At 57.4% G+C, this 17,851-nt stretch overlaps 1 protein-coding gene across 5 annotated transcripts in view; it reads right to left on the reverse strand.

Annotated features, from left to right (window-relative positions):
- SRCIN1 (SRC kinase signaling inhibitor 1) overlaps nt 1–17,851 on the reverse strand; it is a 71,949-nt gene that overhangs the window by 43,325 nt on the left and 10,773 nt on the right. For 3 of the 5 annotated variants that reach the window (XM_061391570.1, XM_061391564.1, XM_061391563.1), the window contains 2 exons: nt 3,316–3,617; nt 166–264 (listed from right to left, as the gene is read on the reverse strand). In XM_061391570.1, coding sequence (XP_061247554.1) covers nt 166–264; nt 3,316–3,617 — 401 coding nt within the window. The remainder of the gene's footprint in view (nt 1–165; nt 265–3,315; nt 3,618–17,851) is intronic. The other 2 variants (XM_061391571.1, XM_061391572.1) reach the window with 1 other exon arrangement.

Raw genomic sequence — 17,851 nt, forward strand, 5'->3', positions numbered from 1 at the left:
ACTATCAAGGGAGAGTACAGGGCATTGGAGTCTTCTGAAAATGCGGGCTCCACATAAGAGAAAGGGGTGCAAAATTAAAATCCTGGATCTCCCCTTTCGAAAAAAATCTCCCCAAAGCCCAAGTCTGCCGTGGGTTTGGGGGGTGGGAGGAGACGGGTGACTCACCTGGGCCGGCTGGCCAGCCCCGGAGGGGGCGGAGTCGCCATGGAGGTGGGAGCAGAGGGAGCTGAGGAGGCACACGGGGTCCACGGTCCAGCCGCCAACCTGTGTGTGCGAAGGGGGGGACACCCCATTAGGGGGAGCGGGCAGGAGCCGCTGGGGGACTGTGATGGGGCGGGGAGGGAAGTTCCTGGGGCAGGTTTGGCACTGAGCTCACACTGCAGAGAGACCCTGTGACGCTGGCTAGTCCCTTACCAAGTCTACATCCCCTCCATCTGTTTCCGGGGCTTTCTCTCCAGTCAGGCTGGGGGCTCTCTGAGCCCAGGTCAAAGACTTCCCCAGCAGATACTCCTGAAGTCCTCTTCATCAATTCTTCACTGCCTCTCTGGACATTCTGCAAGGGAGCTGCCCCTCACCTCTTCCCTCTTCCAGCTCTTCACTCCCTCCTGGCTGAAGCCAGATATGGGAAGGAGGGGCCTCACCCCAGTGTACCTCTGGCCCTGCAGCACGGCTTTCCTCCCTGCCATCTCAGGGAGGCTGCTTTCTTCTCCCACACCACACGGGAGACTGGAAACCCATCCCTTCCTGGTTCCTCCAGGCCCTCTTCCCCCTCAGCATCCTCAAAGTCATCCACCTCTCACTCGGTCACCCCACAAACATGTACAGAGCCCCAGCTAGGCTTAGGCACTGAGCCCTAGATACACGTGAAACATCTGTAAGTCCTACCCACTTGCGTGCACGGCAGGGAATGAAAGAGTGAAGGAACAAAGGCATGAATCTGCGGGCGGCTGTGCTTCGATTCATTTACTAAGTATTTACTGAGTGCCTGCCCTGTGCCAGTGACTGTGCCAGGCACATAGGAGGCCCTTAGACATGCCCACATCCTCTCTCCCAGGCCTGCTGCCCCTTGAGGCTGCCATCCAGTCTGTCTCCATGTTTTTTTCTGGCCAGACCTCCCCAGACAGGTCTGCAGCCCAGGATCCTGTTTCCTCACCACCTCCAATCCCTGACACTAGCCGTTACATCATCATAGCTCGAGAAAGGAGTTCTCTATACCCTATGGATCCAGAGATCCTGGCTGGTCCCAATGGCTGTTTCCAGACTTCAGAAGTGCAGGGGGCCCTCCTGCTGGGCCTTCCTCCCCTTCCTTGGGGATATAGGACATTCCTGGTCCCTTCTCCCCATCCATCCTGGGCCCTCTCTTCTCAGACTCCATTCTGCCTTGGTGACTACACTTACCCCAGGTCCCACTTCCATTTCGGCCCACCTCAACCCCTTTTCTAGAGTCTTGAGTTGTATATTCAGTGCCTAACAGACATCCCTGTGAAACACCTCTTTGCCCCCTCTAACTCATCTCCCCTCTTCCAGTCCCTCATCCTCCCAAATGTTTCCCTCCCAACCATCTTATTTCCCTCTAAGCACCACCAACATCTCCCTGTCACCCAGGTTTTTCTGTCTTTGCCTTCTGGGTCCAGACAGCAAACAAGCGTTGCTCATCTTCCTTCCACCCCAGCCCCACCCCATCCCTTTCCCTTCATCCTCCCTAATACACTCTCTTCCTCCTTTCCTGCCCTGCCTCCAGCCACTCCCCCTCCTATTCACCATCTAAAAACAACCATGGCCCTCCTAGTCTCCACCATCTGGCCCCCACACCTCCCACGGCTTCCCACCCTGAGCTTTCTGCATCAGCCTGTTGGACCTCTATGCCAGTCCCCAAAGCAACTCAGATCTATACTCACCTCCCATCTTCCTACCTCCTAAAACTGTTCTCTTCCCCCATGACCATTCAGACCCTTTCCATCCTTCTAAGCCTAGTTTAAGTACCTCTTCCTTCACGAAGCCTTCCCTGACCAGGGCTCTCCACCTGATCTCCCTTCCTCCAAACCCTCTTCTGACTGACTGTGCTCCCTATATTTAAGTTTCACCCCATCTAGATCACAAAGGGCCCTGCCCCCTCCTCCTAAGCCAGAGCAACAGAAGGAATCCGCTGCGAGGGACCCCTGAGGGGGAAGGCCTGATCTCCTTCATCTGCAACTTTCCCTTATCCCAGTTGTAACTCTGTTCCCGGGAGGGCTCTGGAGATGGAAAAAGATAACGGCTGGACAGAACTGGAGGTGATATGAGAGGCAGATAAAGTACCAGATATGCTCCAATGTATCCTTGTTCCCTGCAGTGAAGATGGAGGTGGGCACAGTCTTCCTCCTACCCAGCCACGCCCAGCAGTACTTGGAAAGGGGGACAGAGCTAGTCGGCTGTGGGAGCAGAGACTGACACCCCAAGGCCTGACTGAAAGGATGCTGGTGTGCTGATGGGAACAACTCCCCTCCCCTCCACTCCTTTTCCCAGCTGAGTCTCAACAACCAGCATGAAGCAGCTGTCGAGGCCCCACACTGATGTGGGACTGTAAGTAGAAGGCCAAGACAAGACAGGCCTTACTTGCAGACAAGAAGGCTTTACTCGGATGCAGAGATGCATCCAGAAACCAAGGATCTGGGAGAGCTTTACAAAGGAAGCATCGCACCTCATATAGAAGGAGGCAAGTCCTGGACCAGGGAAGCTGGAGTCCTGACTCCCCTCTAAGATTTACTGATGACAGGAGAGAAACAAGGCACAGAGTGGGGAGTCCTCTAGCTCAAACTCACACAGCAAGTCTTGGAGGAAGGAACAGGGTGAAGAATGGGGGAGGAGGGAAAGGCGCCAGGAATTCTGGGCTCTGTTGGGGCACAGCCCACCCAGCCTTCTGAAACTCCTCCCAAGGTCTGACCTTCCCTTAGGAGCCATATCACAGAGGTGCCCACCCCAAGGTACTGCAGCGCCAGATGGACCCTCAGGCTCAGAACAGTCAGTCCTGGAGGCTGTCCCCTCTTCCTCCCCACCACTCTCTTGACCTCCCAGACAGCCTTCCTCTGCTCAGCCTACCAGCCCCAGTTGGAGGCTGGGCTTTCTCTGCCCAGTCCCATGCTCCAAATTCCAAGACTGCAGGCAGAGGTCTGGGCCCTGAGCCCCCATCCCTTTCCTCCTCAGGCTCCCAAGAGCCAACCAGCAGATTTCGGCGTCCCTCCCTCTGCCCCAGAGGCGTCTCAGAATCAGGATGAGCCTGGCGGCAGGACCGCACAAGGCAGACCCCCTCCCCAGCCCGCGGCCGGCCCCACTCACCTGCTCCCGCATCCTGTCTTGCTGACCCCGAAGGGCTAGGGCATGCTGCGGGTACTTGCTCTTCAGGTGATCCATGAAGGCATCGCGCTTGCGGTCGGCATCGGCCTTCTGGAGCCCGCTGAGCGCCTCCAGGCTCTGGGCGGCGATCACCGTGTGCCGCCGCTCGGACGTGTGCACCAGCCCCACGTTGGAGAAGCGCCGGCCCCCGCTGCCCCCGCCGCCCCCGCCCCCCAGGGTCCGGTACTCCCGCGGGTACTCGGCATCGTCTGCAGACAGCATGGGGGGGCTGCTCCGCTCTGGATCTGCGAGGGGGGAGAGGGGGTTCGGCGGGGTCACGGTGCATGCTCGTCCTGGGACTGCCCATCCCTCACTGGGGTCACTGCGAGGAGGGGCTGACCTAAGGGGGGCGGCAAGAGGCACCTGGGGTGAAGCAGGGGCTGCCCGACAGGCACTAGGAACAGAAAAGGCAGAACGGGGGCTCCAAGAAGGCTGGAGGGCAAAGGCAGTGTCCAGCTTCCTGCTCTTCTGCAGGGTTTGGAGGATAATGATGCGGGTTAGGGGCTGGCCTTAGGAGCCAAGGAGGGGTTGGGAGCAGGGGTCCTGGGCACCTCTCCAGCCACACATCCCCTTCCTCCTTCCTTAAGCTGGGGTGAACAGGGGAGGGAAGCAGGGTTCCTTTCAGATGCTTCCTGCAAACTGTGGAAAGGAGCCTGTACTGTCTTTCTTTCAAGAGCATCCTCCTGGGAGTGGGGTGGAGGCCAACCTCCTCCCTCAGACTAGCATGTCTAGGACACACGAGTCTTTAGGCTGGGGGTTGGCTTGGAAAAGGGCCAGGACGAGGGAACAATGGGGCAGGGGGAGTGAGGGCAAAAATCACACTTCCAAGAAGATGCAGGTCCAGGGTCTGGGGCTGGGGACCCCCTTCCCCGCCCACCCCGAGACAGACAGACAGACAGACAGGAGAGGCTGGGCACAGAGAAGACAGTGAGAGATGGACTGGGGACAAACTCAAAGAAAGCAGACAGAACAGCTCAAGCTTTCCCCGCTGGGACCCTCCCCTCCCCGCCCTTCCTTCAGTCTCCCTCCCAACACACACAAGTCCAAGACCTATAAGGGACGCACAGGGGACAAAGGACAGTACAGAAGCGAAAGAAAGAGAAGGCCGGGGGTTGAGGTCTCCATGCAGAACTCTGAAGCCCGTCCCTACTTGCCCACCAGCCCTGAGTCCTCCCCTGGCCTCCGCAGGCCCAGTTCTGCAGTCTCGCACCCTCCAGCCTCCATGCTGACCTTCCCATAGCCCAGCAGGGACGGTGGTTCCAAGGTGTCACCCACACCAGGGATGGGAGGACCTGCTGGGGCTTACTTGAGCCATATTCCTGGTCATAACACGCATTTGCCCTCCCTCGTTTCCAGAAATCACCCACTTAGCAGACAAATACGGTTTTCCCGGCATACCCCCAGCCTCACAATCCACTAGTCTCAAAGGTGAAACCCTCAGGGTAGCCTCGGTCGGGAAGCATCAAGCACCATAGCAGACACAGGCAGCCCAACGCAGGGGCTAACTCACAGAAGCCGAAGCGGGCACAAGTGGGGGGCGCTGAGGATTCTGGGACCCGACCAGGTTCCCTCCAGTGCAACTTCTCTTGGCCCCCTCCCTCCACACATCCACTGTTCCTCAGGCCCCTCCTGTCCACCGCAGGAGGCAAGAGGACATTCAGCCATATTCCAGAGAAAGCCACTCCTCGCCCAACACACACATACACTCCTCCCTGGATGTGGCCGAGGCATGTACATCTCCGGTAGCCCCAGTCGACCCAGCACCTCCCACCAAAACCAAGGGAAGAATGGCCCCCATAGACCCAGAGCTCTGAAGTTTCCAAGGGTCTGACCGATCACTTATCATGGCCTTCACACCTCGCTGCACCGCTGTGGGGGTATTACCGTAATCCCATTTCAGAGATGGGACTATTGAGGTCAATGAAGGGCAATGACATGCCCAAAGCTGCAGTAAGTGGTAGAGGCCAGATTTGGCTCCAATATTTATTAGAGTCACCTCACCCCTTCTCACCACGCCTTCCTGGCCAGACGACAACTGTTTGCTGATGGGACAATGATACCATTGACACTCCTTGTTTATCTGCTGTCTCCCTACCCTGGCGCTGGGTCTGGGGTCCCTCCCTCCCCCAGGACGTCTGTCCCTCGGTTGTGCTCCCCAAAGTGAGGTCCACTCAAGAGATGACTATGGGAGGAATGCTGTTTCAGAGCTTAATAGTTATACTGTTATTTTCAAGGATTAAAAAAGAAAAAACAAGAAAGCCCAACTCCTGATTTCATGGGTATCATTCCTTGGGATGGCAGTGAGCTAAGATTTCCTTTTAAGTGAATGCATTAAGTTCAAAGTGAGTTAACAAAGAACAAATTGAGTTTGCATTAATACAGTATGAAGGTTCCCTGGTAGTGAAGAAATTCCTGAAGCTGGCACCTGACTGAGGCTGGGAGCCCCAGGGCCATCTTGATGGGGACCCAGCCCTTGCTCTTGAGGAGCTAGTGGCAACCCATGGTGGCCAGTGAATATGGCTGAAAAGAAGTGACCTGAAAATTATCCAGAAGAAGGATGGCCGGGATGGGGGGCTGCTCTGGGTGCTGGAAAAATAGCCCCAACTGGAGTCAGGGGGTTGCCTCCCATGACCCTTAAACTCTGTCTTCCACTCACCCTCACCATCAGCTGGAGGATCGCTACCTCATGGGACACAACTGAGCTGGAAGAGACCCACCATGGTGGAGCACCCTGTATACTTTGTTATCTTCCTTTGCCCAGTGTGGGGTGGACTCTGCCCACAGCCTCATTGCTGGAAGCCCAGCTTTCAAGCCCAGCTTGAGCGTGCCTGAGCCAGAGGGTGCCCCCCACCCCCTGCCTGTGCCAGCCAGCCAGGCTCGCCGTGCCGCCTAGGGCTCTGGATACCTAGGTGCACTGGGAAAGGTCAGTTCTCATCTGCTCTCCTGCCCTTCCACGCCCCTGGACTCAGAAGAGCTCCTCATGCCCACCTGCACCCTCTGTGCCAGCTCCTGAGGAGCTGTGCCAGCATCCTTCCCTGGCTTCTATGCCAGTGTCCTTCCCTGGCTCCTGGGGGTAGGGCAGGCGGTATGCCAGCCTGAGAGAAGCAGGGAGGGTGGGGAGGTCCAGGGTCACCCAGGCTCTCCCAGGTCGATTAAAGGGGCCAAGGTGGGGCTGGCAGGGAGGGGTCCAGGCTGCCAGAGCAGGCAGCAGGGAGGCAGAGGCTCCAGACAGTGAACGTGTGCCCACAGCCCTATTGATGACTACAGCCCCGTAATCCTCACAGGAGTGGATGGCACTGGGGTAGGGAGGAGGCCGCTGAGCAGGCCCAGAGACAGTGGAGCAAGGACCAACTCCTCCCTGCCTCCTCCACCACAGGGCTCAGCCTCAAGTGCCCGAACACCGGCAGGTGCACGCAGGGCCATGGGTGAGGCAGGACCTGGATTCTAGAGGGTGGCAGGGAGAGAGGAGGAAGTAGGAGAGACAATGGGCTGTCTCTGAGGGGAGGTGGGGCTTTGATTTGAAATCTTTAGGCTCTTTTGAAAACTAAGAACCTGCAAGATCCTTGGCTTTCTTTAACAAAGAAACTCAGGGAAAGAGCTGAGGTACCTGCTGACCCAGGAGTCCTAGCTCCCTGCTCTGCGCAGAGTTCTCTCCGCTCTGTGGGGCCCCAGTAGACTGAGACAACTGGCCTGGGATTCTTGGTTGGGGCACCATCCTGTTGCCTGGGGATAAAGAGGCCCTTGGGGGCACGGAGGGCTCAGGCAAGAATTTATCTGAGCCAGCCCCGGGCGCCCGAGGTCGGAACACTGGGAGAACAAAAGCCCAGACCAGAGACCTCCTGGGTTTAGAGTCAGCTCTTCCTCTGAGGGGTCCCAGGTTAGCCATTCTTTTAGTTCTCCATTCTAAAAGCCTCTTCTCTCTCAGAGCCTGAGGGTACTGGTCTGTAAAATGGGGACAACATCTCTAAACCCCCCTCCTGGGCAGTGGGTGAGAAGCTGGCAAGACGATGAGGAGAAAGCACATTTTGAACTAAAGACATTTCTGGCATGTGGGCTGTGGGACAGCAGGGCAGCCTTCCCATTGCCCTGGGCCTGCTCCAGCCACCACCAAGGCCTCAAGTGGCCCTGACCCTCCCCAGACAGAGCAGCTCGGTGAAAAGCCAAGGAGATCAATTCCAATCTAGCAAGCAGTGGCTCTGGGTAGCAGCGGCCCTGAGCAGATCGATGCTTCTGTTCACCGGCAGAGGCTGCTGAAGGATCTATCTGGGCAAGGGTCTTGTGGGTGGGGGGATCTGTGGAGGCAGATGGGACAGGGAGGCCTGAAGGCGGTAAGCAGACTGGATTCTACTGGGGCAGGGTGGAGAGACAGGGGATGCAGGAGAAAAGTGGGTGACCCTGGATGGGGAAGCAGAGCTGGGGTACACTGCTGGAAGGGGCCTTGGGACAGACAGCCCCTGAAGCAGGGGGGTTGGGGGAGTCAGAGAGATAAGTCGGAGGTCTTGCCATCTCTCCAAGGATCCTCAGTACGCAAGGCCAGCTATAATTTTTGAGTCAGAGATTCAAGCTACAGGAAAGATGCCCAGGACTAGTGGAATCCAGCTCAGTATGAGGGGAAAGGGAAAGTGGAGAAGGGGGGTGCTGTCGCCTCCCTTAGCTCTGCCTTCCCTGCCTGGGCAATGGGGAAGTGAACCTGTCTGGAGGCTGGGATGACCAGGGAGCAGTGGGCGCCCCCCAGTGGCCAGCTGCGGATAAAGGCGCAGGTGCTTGGGAAGAGAGCGACATTGTTATTTGCTCCACCAATTCCAAATTCCACGTTTATTTATGAGCCCAATTTATTTTTATCCTCACTGCATTCTTTCACATGAGATCACTGTAACTCATGATGAGAATTAAGATCCCAAGGTTTCAGTGACACTGTCTCATAAGCCATCCAGCCCCTCCCCACCTTGCATCTTTACCCCAGATGTCACCATCGCTCTGTCCTCTGGCTGCCACTGGGCAACATTTACACATGACATCATCTTCAGAGGAAGAGAGTGTGGAGAAGGGGAGGGGGGAGGGAGAGGGAAGAAGAAAGAGGAAGGGGAGGAAATAGAGGGAAGAACAAAGCCAGGAGCTACAGAAAAGAGAAGGGTCTCACTGGGGCCCCTGCTGGGAGGACCAGAGTTTAGGTCTCTGGGTCCTTCTCCCCAGAGATTGGGAGGGCTGGACAAGTCCCCTCCCGTGGGGACCTGAGGTCTCACAAGCGTGACCCCAACTGTGGCCTGGGCACCAGCTCAGGGAGTCCAGAGGGCCTGGGACTAGATCCCAGTGAGGTCGCCAGGCAGGGCAAGCAGTGGGGAAGGGGGTGGGGGTGGTGCATGGAGATTGCCAGAAAGGTGGAAGGCCTGGCTCAGACCCCAAAGTGCCCCGTCCGCGTACACACACACACTTGAATACGTGCAGCACAAGTCCCACCATCTTCAGCCAAAGCAAGAGGAGCCCAAGTCACCCAGGAGGAGCCCTGAGGCAACTGCCACCATCGATTGTGCCTGACAATTCCATCCTGCTGAGTGGCTGGCTGCGCAGTCAGGAAGAGCACTGTGCTGGGAGGTCAGAGGCCAGAGGACAAAGGACAAAGGTCAAGCTTGGCAGAGGCTTCAAGAACCTGGGTGAGGTGAAGGGATCATCCCTTTCCACCCCTTCCTTGGTGAAGAAGCTGACCCCTCAGTCTCCAGGCGCCCCTGGCTCTGGCCCCCTGTGTGCCCACGGCCCTCAGTCAGCTGTCTGTCTGTGGGTCCTTGGAGCAGAAGCCCATCTGTGTCTGTTTTCTAAAACCATCTTTTCCGCCCCATACCACAGCAACCAAAGTCATTTTCCGGGCAATTGCCTTTCTGTAAACATTCCTGTGTAATATCCCCCCAAATTGCTAATGCCCAGCACCCTGTTGAGTCTCCCCGTCACTCCAACCAGAGCCTTGGAGGTGGGGGCGGGCGGAGGGAGGAACAGGCATCAGGGGGAGAGGATTAAGGACAGGGCTTCACGTCCAGCTCCTGGCATGAACCCTCACACCTGCCCCTGCCGTGTTGCCCCATTCCCCACCAACCCAGCCCCACTCCCCTGAAGGTCAGGCCTCCTCAGGAGACTCTGCCTGGGCCAGGAGGGATGACAAAGAAGAAGAGGGAGGGGATCCCATGGCAGAGAGGCCTGGGAGGAAAGGGAGAGGGCTTAAGAGCATGCGGGCGATGGTCAGACAATAAAGGTGACTCCCTGGGACCCGGGAGCACGGGGGCAAGGCCAGGCAAGCTGTCATCGCTGGGCCCCCAGGGAAGGCAGTTCCCTTGTTCCTGAGGTGTTGGGAAGGGAGACACAGAAGTGGGAAGAGGCCAGGTGGAGACCATCCCCATGATGGACCAATTCCCCAAGGCAGGGCAGTGCTGGGGGACGGGTGCAAGGCGAGAGGGTATCAGAGGCAGGATGGTCCTTGGCTGGAGACACGGATGCCCCCTCCCCACCTCCCAGCACTGACCTACAGAGCCACCGTGGAGAAGGGCCTAGATCGGGTCGATTCTCTGGGCAGTACAGCAGGGAAACCAAGGACAGGGGAGGCTGAGTGAGTTAACTATGTGGACTCCCTTCCCCAGGCTGGGGGGAGAGGAGGAAGAGGACTGTGAACCCCCTGGACTATTTTAACCCCTTGCTCAGGGAACCCTGCTCTCCCGCTCCCCAGCCCCGAGGGAAGCTGGGCATCTAGACTCTAGGGGGTAGCGGGGTGGGACCACAGAGTCTGCCCGGGAGGGAGCCAGGAGGCAGGGGCGGGTGTAGGGCACCGTCAGTCACAGCTTCATGCAGGCAGAAAAACACGAACCAATTTGCACAGATTTAAAACCCACCGAAGGCCACTTAGTTGGTAAACGAGTCGGAATCTAATTAAAGGACCTGTCAGGCCTGGGGGAGGGAGAGCTCACCTGCCTGGGTCTCGGCTGCTCCCAGCAGGGCTTCTGGAACTTTCCCCAGGGAGAGGGCATCTGAGAGAGGGAGGGTGTTGGACTCCCTGGGGGTGGGGTGGGCACTGCCCCAGCCAGAGGCTCCCTGAGCCAACTCTTCCCTCCCACCCTTCCACAGGCCGACTCTGTCCTGTGACCCTGTCCATTTGCTAAGACCAGGAGCGCCGCAGGGCAGGGCTTCTTCCCTCCAACTGGGCACATCGCAGGGCAGGGCCCATGCCTCCTCCCTCAGACTGAGAGCCTTTGTGTCCCCCTCTTAGACTGGGGACACCCCAGAGCAGGGCCCCTGTCTCCCCCATCAGACTAGGGGCTCGCCTAGGACAGAGCTTTGTCTCCCCTTAGACTGGCCAAGACCTGGGCCTCCTCTTTGGGGGCACTAGATAGGGCCCCCATTTACCTCTTTGGATTAGAAGCTCCCTCAGGGCAAGGCCCTCGTCTCCCCCTTAGACTGGGGCCTCCTTGAAGGCAGAGGCACCCCCTCCCCTACCCAGACTGGGTGGTCTTACAGGACAGAATTAGGTGGGGTGAAGAGACTCACAGGCCACCTTAGAAGTGGGGTGGGGCCTGGGGACAGTCAAAGATGCCAGGCTTGGCCTCAGTGCCATCTCTGCCAGTGCCCTGGCTCTGCGTGGCCGTGGAGTCCTTGTCCCCTTCGACCTGCTGCCCTCTCTCCATGACTCCCCACAACCGTAGGACAGCCCTCTCCCTGGCGAGGTGACGGCTCTTCTCTCTTAGCAAAGCAGAGTGATGTCTCGAGACTGTTCAGCTAAGCCCTGCCTGCGCCTGCCTTCACTCCAGCCAAATGCCTCTCAAGGGGAAGGAAACCGAGGCACCAAGAATGAACCTGAGTCACACAGGAGCTGGAAGCAGAGCAGGAATGGAACCTGAGCATCCTGGCCCCCAGGGACAAGGACTTTCCCACCCCTCTCTGCCACTTCCCAGAAAGCAATGGCCAGGGGATCCCTTCTCCAGGCCCCAGACCCCAGGAGGGCAAGACTAACAAGCTCCTTAGGAGAAATCAGCAGCAAGGAGGAAAATGCCATGGCACCCCAGGCCCCAGAGAGAGAAAGGCCATGGGGCACAGTCCAGCCACCCCTCAGGTGCCCATCCCAGCCCAGCAGCTGCTCACTGCACAGAAACCAGGGTCCCCATGTGGCACCTGAATCATACTCCTCAGACAAGACTCCCTCCTGGCGAAAGAGCTGACAAGCCAGCCTCCTGCTCAGAATTTCACATATGCAACCCTCCCCCACTGCAGGTGAAGCTATGGCATGACCAAAAATCCCTCGACTTGGAGGAGAAAGAGCTCTGTTCAAACCAGCTCTGCCACTGTCTGGCTGTGTAACCTTCAGAATGTTAGCAGCCTCTTGGAGCCTCAGTCATTTCATTTGTTTTTGTTTTTTTAAAAAACTGTTAACACTCAGACGGGTGTGCAGGTTGTACACTGCACAAAGGCATCGGCCAGGGTGTGGGCGGGGGACAGGCCCTTCCTGATCTGCACGATCCCGTGATTTCCTTTCACTCCACAGTCATTATCACAACCAGGATGGTAGGGGGTTGCATTTTTAGCTGATGAAGATCTGGCTAATTGGTTTCCCCAGGAAGGGCGGGGGCAGGGATGCAGAGGGGAGCACGTCACCCCTAGTCTGAAGCCCTCGCTGGAGAAGCTGGGAACAGCCCTGGCGTGTGCCCACACAGCCCGCGCTAACAAGCTAACTCCTGCCTGGCGTCTCCACCACCATCACGCGCCCAGGGAAGGTGTCCTGTCAGCCCCACATCTCCTTGGAGAGGCAGCGGAGAGGAACACAGGCAGGGAGGAAGGGAGGGAGGTGGGGGGAGGCGGGAAAGCAGACGCCTGTGCTCCAGCTCTGCCACTGCTCTGGGGAGGCTGCCAGAGCACCCTCCATCCCCTGCAGGGGAACTCGAACCTCAGGGTGCTAAGGCCTGGGCAGCGGGTGTGGGTGAGGGGACCTGAAGCTGCCTCGGGCTGAAAGCAAGCCCAGAGGGAGGCATCCTGTTCCCAGGAAGAGGGACCCCAATCTGTTGGAGGCAAGGGAGTGGAAGCCCCACCATACACCCCAGCTCCCCAGAGGGAAGTGTCATCAACACCCAGGCTTCCTCGAGGGTCTCACAAATGTTGGACAGGAGCCCCAGCCCGGCTGGATCCTTCCACATCCTCCTCTGAGACATCGCCATTTGTGGGGTCAGGTTCTCTCGGGGAGCTGTTCCCAGCCCCACACCCCAGCATCCAGACAGCTCCCTCAGCCACCAGGACAACGGGGTCCTGGTGTCTGCAGTCTCCAACCACAGGCCACGCTTCCACTTGTCAATGCCTGTGCCCCGTGGTGCAGGCCGACATGCCCAGCACAGGCTCACAGACACGTGCCCAGTCAACAGGGGCTCCCCTGCACCCACCACAGGCATCCACACACAGAAGGGCACGCCTGGGCCCAGCCAGTTCTGGGTCACCACAGAGCCGCCACCCTGACCCACCACTGTGCCATCTTGGATGCCATGCAGGCAGACAGGGCACGGTGCCCGCACACACATCGTGTACATTTACCATCCCCTGACAGATTCACTGCACGTGGGAGCTCCCTCGGGTGTTAGTCTGAGGCATCTCCAGTTCGGACTGAGAGACACTGGGAACCCCATTTGCCATCCTGAATCCAGCTACCCTTTCCCAGAGACACGATTTCCATGGCCCTTCTCTTGCATTGCCAAGTTCAGGGTCTCTGAAAGCATTTACATTTCGTCTTGACATAAAAGCCACTCCACTCTCACCAGTGTTTACCCAGCCAGGCAATGCCAAGGACCGAGAGGCCGCTTCCAGATCTGGCACGCCCAGCCCTGTCTCCCTCTACAGGTTCTCAGCCTCCTGCAAGGAGCTGGCGGGCCTTGGACCCACTTCCACCTGCTGCCGGAGCGCGAAGGACAGGACTGCGAGTTTCAGCCCTCACCTCACAAGGTAGTTACTCTGCTGCCCTGAAGGCCCGCAGAGAACAAACAGCAAGTGTGCATCCCATCAGGTTCCCTCCCCAGGGACGCTGAGGTTAGTACCGGAAAGACTCTGGAGGATGGAAGAGGCGGAGCCTGAGAAGGCAGGAGGAGACTCAGGGTTTCCTGCCTGCCTGCTGGGTCCTCACTGACCTGGAGGCCTGCTCAGATTCCAGGGGCATCTTTCAGTTCTCCCTGGTGTCTAGACTGAACCGTCCACCAGAGCAGCATCTGGGAAGGTGGCGCATGAGCTGGAAGGCAGGGAAGAAATGCACGGTCTCGCCTTCCATCTGCAAAAGACTCGAAAACTCCAACCTCCCATCTCAGTTAAATCCACCCATCCGTGTGGAGTGACGAGATGTGAACTCAGCACCAGGCTTGCTGGGTGCTCTGGGGGAAACGGACCAACCGTGAAAGACAGCACTCCTGATACCCAGCCTCCCACCGGCATACACTCAGGGCGGTCCCCAAGGGGCTCTGATAGCCACTCTTCATTCAGTGCTCAGACACACCTTGTGAGGTTGCTCTCCCCGATTTTACAGACGAGAAAGCAGAGACTCAGGAAGGGGTGACTTGCCCACGGTCAGAGCTGGTAAATGGAGAAGCCCTGGTCTCGACAGTGGGGTTCTCAGCCGGGATCCCCCTTCCCTCCTCGATGCCCTGCTGATTCATCCCTGAGTCTTCGTCTCAGCCCCTGGGCCAGAACTCCTTATATCCCCTCAGTCTGTCTAGCTTCCTAAGAAGGAGGACTCGGACAGCACCCTCCCTAGTGAAGCACAGAGACCCTCAACACCATCCTTTCTGGGGAGACCACACAGCAGAAGAGCATGAACCCTTCCCCAGGACAGGGCTGAAAGAGGATGAGGGGCAGGGAGCAGGACAGCCCCAGGGCCCCTGAAGCCCAGGATGGGAAGGAGGTTCCACTTTTCCACAGCCCTCCCCTATACCTCAATTTGGTGCAGACACACCCCCCCAGCCCCTGCCACAGGCTGTGCCAACACCAAACTGCAAGTCCTCCATATTTCAGGAATGCAATCCAGCCGGGACTTGGATACCTCCAGAAACAGAGACCTCATTATGTCTAAGGCACCAGATACCTTGTGGGACCCCTCCTTCCTTAAAGTGAGCCAGAGTCTGTGCCCACGGCCCTCAGAGGGACCGGGGGTGGGTCATGACTTCTCCCTTGGGGCCAGAATGAAGGCTCCTGAACCCAAATCTTCTCCCTCAGCCCGACACCTCAAGTCCCTCCATCTGTGGGCTTGCTTCAGCCCTGGGCTACCTGCACTGCCGTCTGCTGGGTCAGCCTCATGTTGTCACCACTCCTGTTAGCTGGTGGCCTTCAGAACGGCTCCAATTGTCCAGACGAGGTCTGAGCAGCCCAGGTGACCCCACTGTGTCTGCTCTCACCAGCCCTCCTCCTGCCCCCAGCCTGTGTGCCAGGAGAATCAATGCCAAGGCAGACACAGCCCTGCTCTGGGACCAACAGGACCTTCCTTATCCCCTGCTCCTAACTTTCAGGCTCCCCTGACCTCGAGCCTCAGGGCCAACTTGACTCTTCCTGCCGGGGATGAATGATTCCTGGCAAAGTGAGTTCAACCTGCTGGCTCCATCGAGGCACTTCCCTCTGCCTTCTGATGCCTGGCCTCACCAATGTGGTTCCAGGAGTCTGCTCAGGGTCTTAGCCTCTTCCTAGCAACTATGGCCCTGTCAGCCCAGCCAGGCATATCCCAGCTCCAAACACCAAAGCCTTTGCCCAGGAGTTTGAGTGGGCAGCCTGCTCTGCCCATAATTCTCTGGTTAGTGGCCTGAGGCCCTTGATACCCTATCCAGCAGCCAGGCATTACAGGGGTGTGTCCAACCACTCTAAGGACTGGAAAACCACAGCCCACACGATAACGTCTGAATCATGTTAACCACACAGTGCTTCCTTCTTGTTAACCTACTTCCTCCTCCCCAGACTCTGCCCTACTGCCAGAGGGCCCTGGATTGGAAGGAGAGGCTCCCTTACCCCCCGCTGCTTCCCAGCACTCTGCCCCGTATCTGCATGCCATGCTCGCACGGTGGCTAATTCTGGCATCTCATCAGACAGTAATTATGGGGGAATCAGCAGTACTGTCATCTCTGCAGCTCGGCACCTGTCACCACGCCACCATCCCCAGGCTGCTGGGCTGGGACCGGAAGCTGAGGGAGGAAGGGTTTACTGGGGTGAGGGGTATCTGCTCCCTCCTCGCCTCTGCAGCCCTCACTTCCTTCAACCCTACCTCCCCACAGGTGTGCAGCGCATGTCAACCAGGTGGCCACTAGCCACTCCAGAGCTCCCTGTTAGCCAGGTTAGGTATGGAATGCACGTGCTCTGGGTCACACACAGGTGTGTCGAGGAAGGACACAGCACGCCAAGGTTCAAATCAAAAAATGCCCCTTCCCTTAAGTGTGACATTGAACAAGTTATTTTACTTCACTGGAGATCAGTTTCTCTAACGGGGAAAACAATGCCCACCTTGAGCAGAGGGGAAGAAATAAACATACAGAGTTATCTAGCACAGTGGCTGACGCACAGGTGATCATGTATTCACTCAACAAACAATGCGTACACACCTACTGTGCGCTGGGCAACATGAAGATGCCAAGGTCAAAGACCATACTGGGTCTAGGCATGGGTCCTGGCCACCCTGGGGTGTAGGCATTTTGTTTGGCTGGTAGTGTTTTGTTTTGTTTCTTTGATTTTTAATGCCTTTAAGGAACATAAGCACGCTTCTCTATGGTCCTCATCCACGGCTTCACTCATTTCCGGCCCCTGAAAGAACTGGGTTTGCTGCCCCAGGAGCGAATGTGAACTCAGAGGGCCGACACCAAACTGCAAGTCCTCCCTATTCCAGGAACGCCACCCAGCCGGGACTTGGATACCTCCAGAAACAGAAAGCTCATTACATTTAAGGCACCAAACATCTTGTAGTGCTCAGAGGGGCAAGCCTGGAGGTGGTCACGGAGGGACACTTCAGGGAGGAGCAGAGGTGGGAGGTGACAAAGGCAGGGCCTTCCTGGAAGAGGAGGCGCAGGAGCAGAGGGTCACAGAGGGAAAGGCGAGGCCCACTGGGAGCTGATGGAAACAGAGGCATCTCAAGGGGTCCTTCCTAGTGCTGGATTTCCGCCTGGCTGCAGCGCCTCCCGCTCCTCCAGACCGTTTCCCAGGTGGGTCCTGCTGGTGGAGCTATGACATACGACCACGGCCCCTCACCTCACGAGCAGCATCTGCCGCCCCAGCCTCATCACTGGGTCTCTTCCCTGGCCCCACGCAGCCCACCCTCACCAGAGTGGAAAAGGACTCTGGCTAGAACCGAAAGGAGGTATGCACATGAGAATTCTCTAACCTCCAATCCACTTCTGACCCCTGACTTCAGGGTCAGGAAGCCCCCCTGCCCCGAGACTCCCCCAGGGGTGGACCCAGGAATGCGGTAGGGGGAGGGAAGCGGATTCCAGTGGCTTGAATCACAGGGAACCGTGCTTGCAGGGGTGCAGAGAGTGAAGCAAAGGCACAGCCCTCTACATGCAGCAGGAGGGACAGAGGCTAGACTTCAGGAAGACTTCAGGTGGAAGGTACAACGGCAGGAGGGGGAGTAGGGCTGCAGTTACCACGGTGGATCATCTGTGTGACCTTGGGCATGTTACTTAAGCTCTCTGGTCTGTCACCACCTTTGTGAAATAGAGATTACAGCATGGAGCTCATGTGACAGCTATGAGGGTGAAATGAAGGGACACAGGTACAGGGCTTGATCCAGCATATGGCTCATACAGTTTTGAGCAAAATTCAGTAAATATTAGTCATTTGTATTTTTATTATTACCAGGAACACTTCCCCCCCCAAACTCAGTAACGACTAAACGAACCCCCCATACCTTTCCAGCCCTGCACTACCTTGCTCTCGCTGAATCACGGAGGGAACGTGGAAGTACCTTCTAACTAGAGTAGGCAGAGGAGCTGACCCCACAGGGCCCACTTCCAGGGAGGCCTCTGGCCCCAGATGACGCCTGCCCCACCACAAACAATCTAATAACCCTTCACAGCATATTTTAAACCCCCCTCCCCACATGTTATTCCACTCTGGGTGGTACAGCTGGACAGGGGTTGCTCTGGTTCTTTACAGATGTAGAAAGTAAGTCTTGGGAGGGACTGAGCTCCCTGTCTCTGGGAGTATTCTGGAAGAGTGTAAGTGAAAGAGGAAGACATTCACTCTTTCCTCCTTTCCTAGTTCCTGACACTCAGCCTTGGCCCACCTGTTTGTGTCGAGAAGTGGGGCAGGGTGGGTGGTGGCTTGTGTGACCAGGACAGGGGCCGAGGGGAAAGGCAGCAATTTCAAGTCACTTCTGCCTTCTCCTGGCAGCAGCCACTGATAGGGGAGGGAGGGGAGCAGCATCGTTGCTCTTTTAGGAAAACGGTAATTTTAATTAAGAGGCAGACAAACGAGCGCTCTGCAGATTGTCTCCGAGCAAAGTTATTAA

This window comes from Bos javanicus, chromosome 19, assembly GCF_032452875.1.
Source record: "Bos javanicus breed banteng chromosome 19, ARS-OSU_banteng_1.0, whole genome shotgun sequence".
NCBI classification, from domain to species: Eukaryota; Metazoa; Chordata; class Mammalia; order Artiodactyla; family Bovidae; genus Bos; species Bos javanicus.